The 17,444-nt window shown below is 31.2% G+C and overlaps 1 protein-coding gene across 1 annotated transcript in view; it reads right to left on the reverse strand.

Moving 5' to 3' along the window:
* Positions 1-2,510: 2,510 nt before the first annotated feature.
* Positions 2,511-17,444, reverse strand: part of LOC129216384 (caseinolytic peptidase B protein homolog) — a 67,619-nt gene continuing 52,685 nt past the window's right edge. The window contains exons 8-16 of the mRNA XM_054850598.1: positions 15,602-15,679; positions 14,679-14,734; positions 12,925-12,969; positions 11,590-11,751; positions 8,130-8,286; positions 5,794-5,867; positions 4,940-5,059; positions 4,004-4,108; positions 2,511-2,776 (exon numbers count right to left, since the gene is read on the reverse strand). Coding sequence (XP_054706573.1) covers positions 2,543-2,776; positions 4,004-4,108; positions 4,940-5,059; positions 5,794-5,867; positions 8,130-8,286; positions 11,590-11,751; positions 12,925-12,969; positions 14,679-14,734; positions 15,602-15,679 — 1,031 coding nt within the window. The 3' untranslated portion in view covers positions 2,511-2,542. The remainder of the gene's footprint in view (positions 2,777-4,003; positions 4,109-4,939; positions 5,060-5,793; positions 5,868-8,129; positions 8,287-11,589; positions 11,752-12,924; positions 12,970-14,678; positions 14,735-15,601; positions 15,680-17,444) is intronic.

Genomic DNA, 17,444 nt, shown 5'->3' on the forward strand with positions numbered 1-17,444 from the left:
CCCATTGGTCATTCATTTTGTGCACTTTAAGTATTTCATGTTGAATAACAGTTTTTTATTTTTTAAATACAGTAAAAGTTTAGTTCTTTATGGAAGAAACTGTAATGGTTAAGGAATGCTTTAGAGCGGTTTGAGGGGTGTTTATAAGGGCCTAAAAGTATTTGGCATGCTTTAAAAAATTTGTATGCATATATTTTGGGAACGCATCAGTCGCGTAAGTCGGGACTCGACTGTATAACGATTTATATTTCTTATTCTTGCAATTATAAAGCTATTTTTATTCACAAAAAAAAAAAAAAAAAAAAAATCAGCCCCCCCCCCCCCCATGGAGCGATTGGCGCAAAAATTGAACCAACGCCTGTTTACATATGGATTGACATTTATTCCAAATTTCATCCAGAACGTAGCATTACTTCTTGAGATATGGCACTCACAATGGAAAACAAAGAACGTTCGATTGTGCCACCTCCTTGACGCCAAAATAGAATCAGCTCTTATACTCTCTAAAGGCTACTTGACGATAAAATTTTGTTTGTTTCCGTTCATTATTTCTTGAAATACAGCAGTCACAATTGACGACAAAAAACGTTCTATAGATCAACCCCCGTTCGAGTTATTGACACCAAAATTGAACCAGCACCTGTACCTCTTACGTGCAACATATGGACCAAATTTTATTTGATTCCGCCAGTTACTTCTTGGGGAATAACAGGCAAGCATAACTCAAAAAACGCTCCATTGCTCCACCCCCTTGGAGGAATTCGCGCCAAAAACCAATAGGCACAAGTTCACATAAGGGCACATATGTGTACCAAATTTCGTTCGATTTCATGTGGTAGTTTTTACTGTAGAGCGGCCACAAAAAACCGGTCACACACATGTATGACACACACACATACACAGACATTTTCCAAAAATGGTCGAAATGGATTCGGCACAGTTCAAAACGCTCGAATCCGTCAAAATTCGAAAATTTGCATGAATCCAATACTTTTTTCTATATATTAGATATAGAAGGAAGTAAAAATAAACCAAAAACTTTTAATCATACACGTTTTGTATATTTACTTCTGAAGTGAAATATAGAGCTTTCACATCAGGACAAAATGTTTGATTTTCTGCGGAATGGCCCAGCAGTGGCGCCCGATGGGAGGTCACTGGGACCTTCCAAAAATTTCCTTATTTGGCAAATTATGTCTGACGATTCGGTAAAATAATTGCCATTCGGCAAAATTTGGACTTCCATTTGGCAAATTGAGGATTTCCGCCTCCCACAAATTTAAGTTCAGTGCACCCCAGTGACCCAATCTTTATCTACAATCACAAACCTTTCGAAAGGTACATAAAAACAATGTTCCCGAAAGAAAAAAAAATCTTTAACCATTTAATTAAAGAAATCTATAGCTTTTTATTTGAAAAAGGGTTTGGCCTTTTTTTTCTTCATGGTGTTTGTAGTAAAGCATTTACGTGAATTTCTCTCTCTCTCTAATGCTGGTAATTGTATCATTTTAAATAAATATAATAATCTTAACTTTAATTCATTTGTTACAGAGGCGGCCAACCTCTTTGGGAAGAGTGCCAGTTTCTGGAGAAAAAAAAAGTTCTGCGTACCACTCTCAATTTTTTATGGGCTGACGATACGATTTTTACTCAATTAAACAGCACATTCCCCCCCCCCCCTCTAAAACTCAATACTGTAAATGCGGGCTACTTTGGCCCAAATTGAGAAAAAGATACAACGTTCTCTGTCAACCTTCAGAAAGCAATTTTTAAACATATTCTGACAGAATCCGCTAGGGAGCAGCTCCTAGTCCTCAGTAATGTATACGAAGCAGTTCAATAGCTCTGCTCAAGAAGCAACACTGCTGCGTTCCTTGTGCTAGCATGCGTCTTTATAACCTCACAAATTTTTACATGCAGAAGCAGTTCCACATCAGCTAAGAGTTTGTTAAGTACCTATTTAAGAACACTTCTAAATACTTTACATACTAATATAGATTTACTTCTCATTTCTGGTTTTTATTTAAAAATTTCACAATAACAACATATCTCCTAAGCTAAAAATTACGACCTACTTTGGTCCAGAAGCTTGAAAAAATCTGTCAGAGAGATTTGGAAAAGCAAAGCTAAAAGCACCCGTTATACTTACAATAACTCTCAGGTATTTAAATGGTACATACAGTAAAACCCTTCCTGATGGACATCCCTCTTATGCGGACAAAAAAAAATTGTTCTGTTAGTGTCGGCATTAAAGGGCTTTTACTGGAGATTTGTTAGGATTTTTTTAAAATGAATTTATAGTGTAATTTTTCAAACCATAAAGAGAAAAACAACTTTCAAATCCACTGATTGTCAATTGATGGAAATGAAGTAGAATGAAAAATATTCATTTCACTAATCACGTGAAACGGCAGTCGATGCAATTTCATTAAAATATAACTTATTAATTTCATAACGAGTAAATTCAATAATGAAATACCACAAAAGCATAATGTACATAATATAATTTATTTTACATATCTATTACATTTTACACACAGGTTCAAATACTACTCAATGGAGCATAATTACTAAGCTTTAAGTCTAAATAAGACTTTTCTTTATTTTTAGGCTTCATTTGCAGCTTAATAGTCCTCGTAACACTTTCTTTGTCATTCAGATTTTGTTTGATATGTGGTCCAATGACCTCCTCAACTGTAATATGAACAGCACATCCTTTGTCAATTAGTCTCTTCTCATGAGCATCAGCTAACTGATTCACCACTCTCCTTTCAACCTGGAAAATTTTATACAGTTAACTAATTACAGATGGTGTAATATGATGAAAAATAAATAAGATGAAAAAATTCTACCCAAATAAATCTACAAACGAAAACAACGGTTTGTACTTTAGTTTAATTTTGATCTTTTACATAGGGGGATAGGGGGAAAGATTATTAAGACTAAACTAAAATTGCATACACAAAAATACACACATGCAATGACGTCTGTCTATATGTGGTTTTAGAGCACTTTTGGAGCAATAAAACTACCAATTTTAGAATAGCAAAATTATTTTTGGAGCATGTCTATATAAGTTCTTAACAGCTCGGATGCACATAAAGTCTTTTCATTTTAAAGAACAATTTCTCACAATCAAAAAGTTGATTGCCAAAAAAATTAAATTTCCACTATTTTAAAAGTGGAAATTAAAAACATTTTTCTTTTAAACAACATTGTAAGATAACAATCTCAGAAACAAGAAGACTATGGACAGCATTAAAATTCAGTAAGAATACCAACAGCCAAATTATCACACACACAACTGTAACTTTTTACAATAATGTAATTTTTTTTGTGGCAAAAGTATTCATTCTGTTGCAAATAGGAGTTATTTTAGCTTAACTAATTTTGGAACAGGAATGCAGGAGCTCACATTAGATGCAATAGGTGCATCACTGCACATGGTTTCTGTTTTAAGGTTATTCTTTAGGATACCAGCTGCCTTATTACCCTATAGTCTAACCTTAATTGACATCCTACATCAAATAGCTGAAATTAAAGTTTTTTTTAAGGTAAATAATTATTTTTATGCTAAATCAAAATGTGGACACATTTGATACAAAAAACACAGCTTCATTTTTTGCAAAGGATAATATTAAGATCAAATCACAAGGTTTTTTTTTTTTCAATAATTTGTAACTTATAATTTCAGTGCCTTACTTAATTGCTTTCTTAATTTCAGTGCTTAAAAAAAAACATTAAGAAGAGTCTTTTAAAATATGGTCGTAATTGAAATTATATGGTTATAATTGAACACGTTTTTTGATATTTTTGGTTCCTTTCACAAATTTCATAGCAATGAGTTTTTGTCTGGATCTCTACTAATTGAGACTCTTGGGATAATTTTTTTACCCCAAGCCATTAAATATATCCCAGTTATGCTTATCTTGAAAAAATTACAATTACTTTATATTTATTAAAACAACAAAGTGTAAAACAAAGAAAATGAGGAGTATAGTACCTCATGTTTGATAGATCTTGCTCCATAATGCACATCATAACCTTCAGCCAGAGTTTCCAAAAGAATTTTGTCCCACGTGAGCTCAATGCCATGTCTTTCTTTGGCCTATTTAACACGCAAAACATATTAGGGTCATTTCCCATAAATTCATACAATGTAGAGACACCATTTTCGTTTTTTAAATTTCACATTAAAAGTAGAATAATTACCAGTGTATTAGTTAGATACATCTAAAAACACAATTAAGTAGTTTTGCTTTTGATTTTTCATGAACTGTTTTTTCCTAAATTGAGGGTCTATTTTTCAAGTCTGTTATGAGACATTTTTAATTGATTTCTGGTACGATTTTGCAACAATGGGGTTGTTTCTGTTAGTCAAAAGTACTACTTTTAGTCACTGAAATGGATAGAATGAGTAAAAAAAAAAAATAACATGGACCAAGAAAATACTTTCATTTTCCCAACAACTATTTTTTAAATAATTTTTTAAAATGTCCGATTTTGAAAACAAGGCGTGGTCTTGATGATGTCACATATGATGCAATTTGGTGCATCTTTCTACCACATTCCACGTTATGATAATCAACAAGCGAATCAAATATTGCGCTCTACGCTTGCTATCAACCATATCGTTGCCAATACACGAGAGTAAAGATGAGAATTAAATATTTTGCTATGTGAATGGCAACATTGAATGGCATTTTATCATTTGTGATGTTACACGACAGAAGTGTAATCATGCTCTTTCAGAAAAAAATACTTTAAAAATTTTGAAAACGACCCCATTCTGCATAGTTACAAACTTATTAAAGTAAAAGCAATAATAATTTTACAGTTTTTAACAAAACATGAAAACACAAGAGAAATCTCTCTACATAAACTATCAAAGGTTCAGAAAGGTAGCAAAAAATAAAATTTATTCAAGAAATTTCTTTACCTTCAAAGCCCATTGTTCTAATTCCTTCTGAACTAAATTAAATAGCTCTGACTTCGAAAAAGGTAAAAAGTAAATAATCTCATTTATTCGTCCTAAAAATTCATCTCTTCTAAAATGACCCTGTAAGAAATACAAAAATTTAACGGCAAGTTTAATCCACAATGAGTAAATAAAAAAAATCATGTTAAAATAAGATTATATTTTTACTGGAAGTTCAGTTGCTTGTAATTTACATGTATGAAAAATTGGAATTAATGAGTTCAAACACCATCTCCAAGGTTTTACCAAAGGAGATAGTTTTTGGAATCATTAATTAAATTGCAAAACAAATTTACTTTTTTATCAGAACGAATGAATTAAATAAAATTGAGCTAATGCAAAATAAGGCAATGCGGTTATAGATACATTATTCAAAATTAAATTAGTGAACTTTCTGTAACAACATTGAATTTGTAACAAACTAGTTCTTTTTTTTTTTAATTTAGACACTGAATCATTTTTTATGGTCAAAACAATTACCTAAAAACAAAAAAATCTTCTTTAAATAAATGAAGCTATTAGTTATTTAGGAAATTTTTTTAATTAAGAATGTTTTTTCTGTATGCATCTGCATAAATGTAGAAAAAACATACAAAACAAAAATGAATTACACCCTCCCAATTTTATATTTAAAACTTGAATAATGGAAAAAAATGCAGTGCAACAACAATTTCTAGATAATTTATTAGACAAATATTATTAAACAGAAAATATAGAAATGGCAGTTGTCTACTCTATAAAAAATTAGTGATGTTCTGGTTGTGTTGTGTGCGTCAAATCCTCAATAAATAATATACCATAAAGTTTATACATACCTTAAGGATGGGATGAACCACATTTTCTTTGAAACATTTAGATATTGTAATCTTTTCAAACATTTCAATGTCATCTGAAAATGCAATTAAAAAGTTTTATATTTAGTTAGTGCACAAAAAATATTGAAATTACAATGAAGAATGAATAAAACAAACCTAACATAATAATGAATCTTACAAAACTACAGGATTGCATTTTCAATGCCTTTTAGGAGAAAAATATTTAAAATTGCATTAAAGGAATTATCCAACACTAAGGGTATGAGATGTATTTAAACTATTTTGGGCTGTAATTCCTTAAACAGGATTATCTGAAGAGAAGAGAGTAAGTAAAGTAGCTACAAAGAGTCACATAAATGGGAAAAGGGCCAGAACTCTACTTTAGATAGCACAATATACTGAATCTGTACTATTTTACATTCACCCATACAAAAAAAAAAAAAAAAAAACGCACCACCTGATTCTATTAATGTATTTCAGAAGGGCAAGTTTTTTTTTATGAATTAAAAGAAATAAAGTAGGCAACTGCTGATAAATGTTTGAATCACATTTTTCAAACTCAGTCTCCACACATATTGCACACCAGCAAGGAAAGGGACAGAACTCAAAATTTGGGGAAAACATATTAGATATTGATTTAAAATCTAAATTTAATTCTCTTCTTGCAACAATGCACAAAGTTAGCTTACATAACTGGTGCGTGGTGGCGTAAAAACAATGTAATCACAATTGCGACACACCATTAACGTTTTATAATTTAGAAGAAAAATTTTCAACATTTAAACATTCATTATTAATTCAAACAACAAATACTAATCAGTAAACATCACAATATAATTTTTTTTACACACATTGTAACATTTGAATTTAAATCACTTAAAACTACTACAGTCAAACCTGTTTACCTCGAACCTGTCTATCTCGAAAACCTCTCTATGTCGAAGTTTTTTATTTTCCCTGCACATAAAGTATTAATTTAATGTTTTCCTCCATGTTTGTCTCGAATGAAATTTTCTGAAAACCTGTATATCTTGAATTTCGAATAAAGTGTCTTTCTTGAATTCAATCCCCAACGGTCTTTATTAACTGGAATTTGGAGACACAAAGCATTTTTCTTAATATTAGTAATCACATAATCCTCCAGAATTAAAACTTTATGTACAAAAAGCAAGTTTTCCAGCAATTATATCCATTCGGAAACTGAGAGGAAGGGGACATTGTTGATCAGTAAAGTAGCTTCCAAAGTTTTACTTTCGAGTAATTGCTACAATTACCTATTTTTTAAAAACTTTTTTCAAAACCTCTGTATCTTGAAACCTCCAAATCTCGAATTTTTCTTTTCTTCTGTAAAATCCGAGATAGACAGGTTAGACTGTATTACATAAAATCTTAATTTTCTCCAATGCTGTTTTTTTGAGTTGTGTCACTTTCCTTGATAAGGTGCAATATGGTGACTGTAAATCTTGATTTCTACGTTTATGGAAAAAGCAATTGCAGCAAGTTAAAATTCTTTTTAACTTGGTGAAGAGTAGTACACAAGAGCATGTATAGGAATTTATTTCAAGAGAGGGCTCTAAGTCAAACATTATGAGAAATTTCCAAATTTAAGTTTGAAAATATTAAAATCCTTATTCAAGATGAAGCTTACTTTGGGAGAGGCCCATTCCCCTAAGTCTTCCCTTCCATAGGTCCTTGATGGAAGATCGTTGTGACCTCCCAAAAAATTTCCTTATATGGTATATTTTATCTGACAGTTTGGAAAATTCAGGGATAGTACTGCAATATTGCATATTTTTTTTTTCCCTTTTGATAATGAGGAATAAATACTCGTCTCCTCTGTGCATGCTTGTGATTTATCATTCGGGGAAATTTCGAGTTTCTTTTGCTAACTGAAAATTTTCTTTTTCCCCAAAATTCAAGTTTGAGGCACCTCTGTCATTTGAAAATAAGAATTGTTTTCAAGGAGTCTATGAATTGGGTAAAAAGTGATAAAAGGTAAACTATAGTGATCATACTACTTAATATGTACTCGAAATTATATTTAAAAAAAAGCATTTTAAAAGTTGGGAACAATATTTACATAACACAAATTCCAAATAAAAATGAAAATATTATGAAATCTAAGTTAATGACCTATGAATAAACAAGTAAACTATGATATTATTAGATGTTTTTTACAGTTAGGATAAATGAAACAATTGCATTTTGTATGGCAACATCAGAGCAGAATGCTACAAACACCTATAACATCAAGTTTCAACCAATAATTGCAGAAAACATCAGCTCTATAATTATTACAAAAGCAAAACATTTCTTTTAAAGACTGATATCCTTACTAATGTTATCACTGTATCTTTGCTTGGCAATTTCTTCTGCTTCAGCTCTCAACTGCAGAGCATGATTTGCTATTTCATCACTTGCTAAATTGGAGGTCATGATAAAAATTGCATCCTTGCATTCAATTGTTTTACCCTTGCCGTCAGTTAAGCGACCCTATAAAGACTATCAGAGTTTAGACAGAATTTTCGACAAGAAAATTAAAAGTTATGACAAAGTATAAATAACATATACATATAAGTGGTTTTTTGATACTTTAACACTTTGCAAAATTGATTATCAAAAAAACTTGAGAATAAAAAAATATATATTTGCTCAAATATATTTCCTAGTCAATAAATTTCACAGCCAAGGGCGCCCATATGGGGGCAAGTGGGGGCTCAAGTCCCCATTTGAAATTAGAACTTCCTTGCTTTTAGTACTTTTTTCTTAAATGTAAAAACATTTCTTTCCCAGCCATTAATGAATAAGTTATTAAAAATAACAAATTTTAATAACTCTAATCTGTACTGAAATCGGTTTCTACGGGGAAAATATCCTACTAAACCATGGAGAAAATATCTGAGCCCCCCCCCCCCCTTAAAATTTTGCATATGGGTGCCTTTATTCACAGATATTCAAAAAACTTTATCAAAAGGTTTTAAGTGACAATAAATCTTAAGGTGTACCCCGATAGAAGCAATGATTACACTTTAAAACACAGATGAAACATTGATGATACAGTTCCGAAAGAACAAAATTATTAATCAGAAAAACAAAACGTTGAAAAATGGAAAATGATTTTTAAAATAACAGCTGATAAACAAGAACTATATTAAGATAATTGTTAAAAAAAAAAAAAACGATATAAGAAACAAAAGAAATTTTTAAAAAATGGAGGGGGAGAAGATATGAGAGCATAAATTGTATGAACAAAAATCTTAATTTTTTTGGTCTGTTTTTAAGATTACATGGTTTACAACTAATGATAAACAACAAAAATATTTTTCCCTCCATAAAGTCTTGACTCACGTTAAATTGGTTCCATTTTTGGAGAATTGAAATTTGCGAAAAATGGTCATTTATTAAACAGTACCAATAAGGTATACAACAATTTCAAGATTATAAAGTTAAAAAATGAAAAAACAATTTAAATCTTTATCAATCATATTAGCACATGTAAAACAGTCCTTTCTTTGTAGAAGAAAAACTTGACAAGTTTTAAATCTGCAGACATGAGCAAGGGCATAGTATAACGTATAATTCTGCTGAATATTTTTATAGTTCATTTTCATCATTCAAATAAGACATTTGTAACAATTCTATATATATAAAAGAAAGTCGTGTTAGTTACACCACTTATAACTCAAGAACGGCAGAACAGATTCGGCTGAAAATTGGTAGGGAGGTAGCTTAGAGCCAGGAGATGGACATAGGATACTTTTTATCCCGTTCTACAGCGTTCCCGTGTGACTTGACATGAAACGTCAGTCACTATAAAACGTGGTATAACAAAAAAGAATCAGACTTGGAATAACAAAACGCAAATGACAGCTATGTAATTGACGTAAAATGACAGCTAAGTAGTTCAAAGGAATGTACACCTGTTGAATTACCAACAAAAGGAAGTTTATGATACTTTAATGAAGGCAATCGCTGATGAAAATGGTGGTTTATATTTCCTAGATGCCCCTGGTGGAACTGGCAAGACATTCCTTATGTCATTAGTTTTAGCAACTGTTCGGGCGAGATCCAACATAGCGGTTGCAGTTGCTTCTTCTGGAATAGCAGCCACATTGTTAGAAGGATGCCGTACGGCTCATTCAGCATTCAAATTACCGTTAAATCTTCAAACTATTGAAGAACCAACGTGTAATATTGCAAAACACTCAGCAATGGCCAAAGTTTTAGCGGCATCGAAAATCATCATCTGGGACGAATGCACAATGGCGCATAAACGTGCATTAGAAGCACTTAACCGAACATTAAAAGATTTACGCAATGACTCGAGATGTTTTGGAGGAGCAATGATTTTACTGTCTGGCGATTTCCGCCAAATACTGCCAGTAATTCCAAGATCTACGGCTGCCGATGAAATAAACGCTTGCCTCAAATCGTCAAATCTATGGCGCTATGTGAAGAAACTGCAGCTGACAACAAACATGAGAGTTACATTGCTTAATGATACATCTGCTGAAGATTTCTCGGAGCAATTGCTGACTATCGGTAATGGTCAAGTACCTGTCGATGAATTGAGCGGATTAATATCATTTCCAAATAATTTCTGTAATTTTGTCTCATCAAAAGACGAACTTATCAACAATGTATTTCCAAATATTATTTCTAACTACAAAAATAATGAATGGTTGAGTGAGCGAGCAATTTTAGCGGCTAAGAATAAAGATGTAAATGACCTGAACTACATAATTCAAAATAAGATCATTGGAACAATGCATTCATTCAAATCTATTGACTGCGTCACAAATGAAGATGAAGCCACCAACTATCCAACTGAATTTTTAAACTCTTTGGACGTGCCTGGCTTACCACCGCACAATTTACGCCTAAAGGTTGGCTCCGTAGTAATCATGCTTCGAAACATAAACCAACCAAAACTGTGCAACGGTACGCGTTTGGTGGTTAGTAAATTGATGAACAATGTAATTTACGCTACGATAATGATAGGAAAATTCAAAGGTGAGGAAGTTCTCATTCCGAGGATCCCGATGATCCAACCGATATGCCGTTTGAATTTAAAAGACTTCAATTTCCGATACGTCTTGCATTTGCCATGACCATCAACAAATCACAAGGCCAATCCTTAAACGTTTGTGGTTTAAATCTAGAACATTCATGTTTTTCACATGGTCAATTATACGTGGCATGTTCACGGGTCGGAAGACCATCTGCGTTGTTTGTTTTTGCGCCTGATGATAAAACAAAAAATGTCGTGTATCACAAGGTACTTAAGTGAAGAGCAACCTATGTACTAAAATACAGAAATAATAATGAATGATTAATGTAGTTATTTAATTTTTTTTTGTATTTTTTCCAAAAAAAAAAAAAAAAAAAAAAACACAATCTGCTTATTTATTGCCATTAAGGCGGAACAAAGTTCGCCGGGTCAGCTAGTTAATGATAAAACTCCAAAATTCAATGGATAAAAAATCAATTTTTTAAAAAGATCTTTAATTTGAAATCTCAATTGAAGCACTTAGAAGCAACAGGATGAAAGTGCCAAAGTTAAATTTGGAGATTACTAGTGCAAAAAGCTATGGGAAACATGTATCTGTTTGGGGAAGAGATAGTACTAGTAGCTTGATAGATGCTGCTATACAGCTTGATTTAGAAAAACTTCTCAATAGAAGCCTACCTATGGTTTGAACTTATCAAATGTTTTATTCAAAACTTAAACTCAACTTACATCCCTTTGCTTCTCACTGCCTCTATTGTAAATGAAAAGAGTAAAAATCTAATTACTTCATCAAATAGTTGTAAAAGAATAGTGAGTACATCTGGATGTGCCTTATCAACTTCATCAAAAAGCACAACTGCATTAGGAAAAGCTTTTAATTGTTTTGTTAGCTGACCACCATCATCATGCCCAATATAACCAGGAGGTGAACCAATTAACTTAGATACCTGAAAGATATGTAATTACTTAAAAAATACTTCAAAACCAAAGCAAAACTGAAACATTAAGTTACTTTCCTTCCCTTATTTATTTATTTACTTTTTTTGTAACACTTGAAAATTTGGTGCCTCTTGCAGCATGATCAATTTAAAGGAAATATCAGGAGGGAAAAATTAATGTAATTCCACATAATTAACACTTGTTTACTATACATAGTTTGTGTTCAAGTAATAACACATGACACTAAGGTTCAGCAATTATGTTCATTCAAACATCTGTTACTAAATACTCTTGTATGCATTGCATAAGAGTTTCGCATTAACAATAAATGATAAAAATATAGTTTTTACTTTAAAGAGTCATTTAGTTAAGCATCCCAAAAGTGAATTTAAAGTAATGAAAAACCAATCCCCAAAACAAAAACTTTTCTTTATGCAAAATTTTATACATTATATACAAATTCAAATTGTTCACATTTTCTGTCAGCAAAATTTGTATAACCATTTAAATTTGCTCCATACAGCCTCATCAGGAATTTCACTGCAAAATCAAACCAAATGAGCTTTTGATTTATCTGTGTTATGAGCTCTTGTTGTTTAAAAATTAAATCTCTCATTTAACTAGAAATTTAAAATACATACAGTTGGTTCTCTGTTTAAAGATGCTCTATTTAACCACTTTCTTTATTTAAAGACAGCTTTTCAGGGTCCTGTATGCTCCACTGTAGTTTTAGAAGCATTCTATTTAAGGACGATTTTTTGTGCTCCCTTGAAAGTAATTAAACAGAGAGCCAACTGTATTTCTCTTTGAGTAGTTCTTAGAGTGAACCTCCTTGCTTACAGGCAGTAGCCTACCCACTACTTACAAAATAATGAGTACTGATGTAACATTATAAATGATATACATTAATGACTACTATGGAAATAATAGAAATACAGGCAAAGAGAAGTGAGCAATATAAAGTTTTCTACACTTCAGTCTGAAAAACATAGGCTTAAATATACATTGCTTGAATCTGATTTATTGGCATTGTGAAATTTGCTGCCACCCAAAATCTGTTGTCCTAAGAGTGGCATGAATCGCCTACCACTTCTTATAGACTTGTTAACAGGAAATTCTATTATTATTGTTAAATTTTTAAAACTATTTATTATTTTCAAAAACAATATTAAATAACTTACTTCATGTTTTTCTTGATATTCAGACATATCTAGCCTAATAAACCCCTAGAAAACATTTAAAACAGATTAATAACATTAATTAAGGAGAAAACAGTTTTGACTACAATACAAACAAAACAGCAACAGGTTCTATTCTATTTAGATTAAATTAGCCTACTACAGATGGAAGAACTTCCAAACAGATTGAGCTATTAACTTGTATTAAACAGCAGCAATAATTTTCTTTCATTTTCCTAATAGCTCGGCCAAGTTAGGCATGTAAAAAAGTTGTAGTTATGGCGTACCAGCAAAGATCCGCTACCCTATCCCCCAAAAAGAGTTGTTAAAAACAAGAAAAATACAAAATATGACATTGATTATGGATTTCATTACATTTAAATTATGATATATTTTTATTCGGACACAACCTAGCATAGCCGTTCATAGTACAGCGGGAAAACATGACTGTATAACAATGCACTTAAATATGGTTTTAAGAATATTTCTGCAAAAAGGACAAAATTCTGAATTCAAATTCCTTAATACATCAATAGCAAAAAAAAAGAATAATTTAGTCATATTTGTTTCCTACTTGTTTTTGTTATTTTAAAAGCTTTTAAAGCTTTTCTGTAATAAATATTTTAACTACGAAAAAAAAAAAAAACAAGCTCAACATACTTTCAAGTTTACAAAAATAATAAATTTAATAAGATATAATTAATATTATCAAAATAAAATGTACTCTATAGTTCAGTGGAAATATGGTCAATAAAAGTACACACTCTCCCCTTTGTGAAACTATGATCGTGAATAATCTGGCAAGGCTAATTTTTTTATTTATTCAACTTAAATTTAGTTTATAATTATTCGTATAACCTAAGTATCCTTAGTAGCCCATAATAGACCTTTCATGTGTTTTTTTTATGGGATTAGCCTGGAATTGACAAAAATATTCAATATATATGAAAGGTTGGATGGATGTTTCTTCATCTATGTAAGTCAAGCACTCGAGTAAATTACAATAAAGTAATTTCTCCATTTCTTGAACCTTATTTTCATCCTTTAGTCTCCTTCAAGTCATTCTTTAAAAAAAAATATGCGTTTGGTACATGAAAATGTTAATTGCAGATGCTTAAATTTTGAAAAAATTTCACACAGCTTTTTAAGATATGTGTTTTGGTGATTTCTTCAAATCTATGGAAAGGCATACATTTTTAACATCTATTTTGCAATGATTTTACTTTAGTTCAGGAAAAAAATAGTGAAGAATGTTCTAATCAATGTAAAATTAACAACCAGAATAAAAACTTTGGAACAATCTTCTCCCAGATATTACTTATTTTGCTATGCAACAAGGCATTTTAAAATCTCATTTATTTTTTGTCATTTTCTCTCCAGGTCCAGTCTATTTTTAAAATTACTCTTTTTTATGTGAGGGCACAAGATCACAAACTCTCTACTCCTAAATGACATTGAGGGATCAGAATTTTCAAACTCTCAGTATTAATTTTCATATAACAAAAAAAAAAAAAGGAGGGATTAGCATACATTTTACAGAAAAGCAAGTTTTAATACTTCATTTTAATTTCTCTGATCATACAGTTTATTTCTATTATGGACGAACAATGTACCACCGTCAAACAAAAAATTCTTTAAATTCTTTTAAAACAATTAGCTCTATTTTTTTATTACAAAATGTCTTATAATTATTAAACAAAGTGCTTATGAAATAAGTTTACATTAATGTCGAAAAAAAGATAGCTTTAAAATCTTACTTCTTTTTTATCTTTATGAAGATATTTAGCTACTTGTTTAGCAAGTTCAGTTTTACCTAGAAAATATACAACACAAATAAAATTTAAAATTTTATGTTGTACTAATAATTTGAAAAACTGTAATTTATTTTTTAAATACATCAACGCAATATGACTAAATGATGCCAACTAAAAAAAGTTTTAATTTAACTTTCTGAAATAAAAAAGTTCTTTTTACAAACAATTTTATGCCAACAAGTGGGTTGGCAAGTTTTTGCCACAGATGGGAAAAACCATGAGAAAAAACCCTAATAATCTGCCATGCAAAAATAGGTTTTTGCCGAAGCATCTGAAATAGAATTTGCACAAGCAACTTATGGATGCAGTTTTTACAATTTTTTTCTTCAGCAAGTTAATAAGGGTCCAATCCAGTGGGCTGCCCGTAAGGGGCTCTGGTGATTTTTTTTTTGTAGGGGGGCTTAAAATTTGTACATCTGGACCTGTTACCAAACCTGGTTAATAAAGACTCGCTTAATTATTGTCAACTGGATTAAATATTTTCCGAAAATTCTATTATGTAGTTGTAAATCTTCATATTGCATTTAGAAGTAAAATGGCTTTGATTAACTTCCTTTGCAAACAATCATCAATTTATTGCACTGCCTAATGCCATCTTTTGTTGATCATACCTTTTTTTCTCCATCTTTTGTGTCTACACTTTCAATTTATTTTGTGATTCTTTAATGAGAAAGAGACAAGCGAGAAACAAGACTTGACAAAATTGCCAATAAATATCATTTACCACTTCATTTTCAAACAAAATTACAAATAACCTCTTCAGGAAATTAAAATAATCAGTCTTTTTGAAAAATCAAATCTCACTTTGTTTTAAACAACTATTATAAATGAAAAAACAGAAAATGATGTGAGAAATGTAAACTTACCTATGCCAGATGAACCCATGAAAAGAAAAACAAGAGGATGATCTTCATCATACCATCCATTTTCTTTTCGTCTTATTGCTGAAAACAAGGCAGAAAAATATAATGATTTTTTTTTTCATGATATGAAATAATAAAATAAATATAATTTACTTCAAGCTTTACTTCATTACTTCATGCAATACTTAATGATATCTCACACACTACATATAACAAATATTCATCATCTTCCATTACGTAGACTAAAAAAAAGGCAAAACAAAAAATAAAAAGAAAATAAAAAATGTGACTTTGTTATATTCAAAACAAAATATTCATTTGCACAAAAGACATTCCTCCCACAGTTATGATATCAGCAATGATTATAAACGATTCTTGTCTTACTTTCTTGCTGAAAGTCTTTTTCACAATTAAGGTAAATAAAATAATACAGAGATATAAGATATTTTAAAATTCATCTTTGAAAAATACTGAGGTAATTAATGACACTAATGTTGGATGAGTGCAAAGCTTTATCATAACAAAAAGCTAATTTGTTAATTAAAAAAAAAACAAGTAAAAAATAAATAAATAATTGCAAATTATTTCAATCGTTGTCACACTGAAACACTACAGAAGCTAATTTCCCAAATTTATGTACCTAAGAATTTTTTAAAGCACGATGTTTCAAACGTTCCGAGACATTCCCAGTATTCATAAAAACAATTAAATTAAAATATTGATACTAATAGTTCACAACCTTAAAAAGGTCTAGGTATAATCTATACCCTAACATAATAATAAGGATAGTTTGAAAAATCATCATATTAAAAGCCTTCCTGCAACTTACCGAATGAAGAAGTTGAGCATTAAAAAAAATCTCTGCTGCGGTTTATTCATATTACTTTTAACACAGTTTAAAAGAACAATTTTTTGTGAGTTTGCTGCTCAGCAAATGATTTAATAAATGCTAAAAATAAAACATTTTATTGATTCACAAATGCAAAATTCAACAAGATTGTAAAAAAAGCCCTACTGTATTTTCGGGAATAAGCGCCGCATCGTAATATATCCTCAAAGAAAAAGTTTTTTAATGTACGTGCTGCACCTGGTGTAAGCGCTGCACCTTCCATAAGCGCGCACCCAGCATTAAACTTAAAAGCACAATTAGTAGTAAGAAAGCTGGATTGAATGTAAATGAAAAATATTTTTTTATTTCTCGTTAGTATTTTTAATTAACGATAATGATATATTTTTAAAAATTCCCATTTTGCACTTGTTGCCTTCGGCATCCCTCGATTGGCCATCACTTTCGATAGTTAATTTATTCGATTTCCAACGGCAAACGCATCTCTCGTCAATGCCAAATTCTCTGAGAGCAAAACGATTTCCAATTGCTTCTGCCTACTTTATTACCTTAAACTTAAAGGCTGCAGTATAACTTTTCAATTGCTTAGGAGCCATTTCAAAAGCAACTCTAAAAATTTTTTGTAAAAAAAGATAAGCCAAGAGCGCATGAACGACAGCAAAAGATGCAACATGACGATGTGAGTGAATAATAAAATTAGAGCTAGGAGACAAGTTTCCCAGTAGGTTGCTTGACCAAGCAACCCATTCTTGTGAGAGAGGTGGTAAATTCCCTTTACACACTGGACATCCATTGCTCTCTCTTAGTACTTTTCTGGCTCCTCTCCTTAACCCCTTCTCTCCGACGCGATAAGGCTGGTTTTCCCACGTGTATCAGCGTTTCTCTCCTCAGTGATACACGTGCAATCGTGCTTATCTTACGCTCTTCTTAAGCGCTTATCTCTTTGCTTTACTTGTCGCCCAAGGTCGAAGGATTTCCTGACCCCTTCACTCCGTCGCG

The sequence above is a fragment of the Uloborus diversus genome, chromosome 2, assembly GCF_026930045.1.
Source record: "Uloborus diversus isolate 005 chromosome 2, Udiv.v.3.1, whole genome shotgun sequence".
Taxonomy (NCBI): domain Eukaryota; kingdom Metazoa; phylum Arthropoda; class Arachnida; order Araneae; family Uloboridae; genus Uloborus; species Uloborus diversus.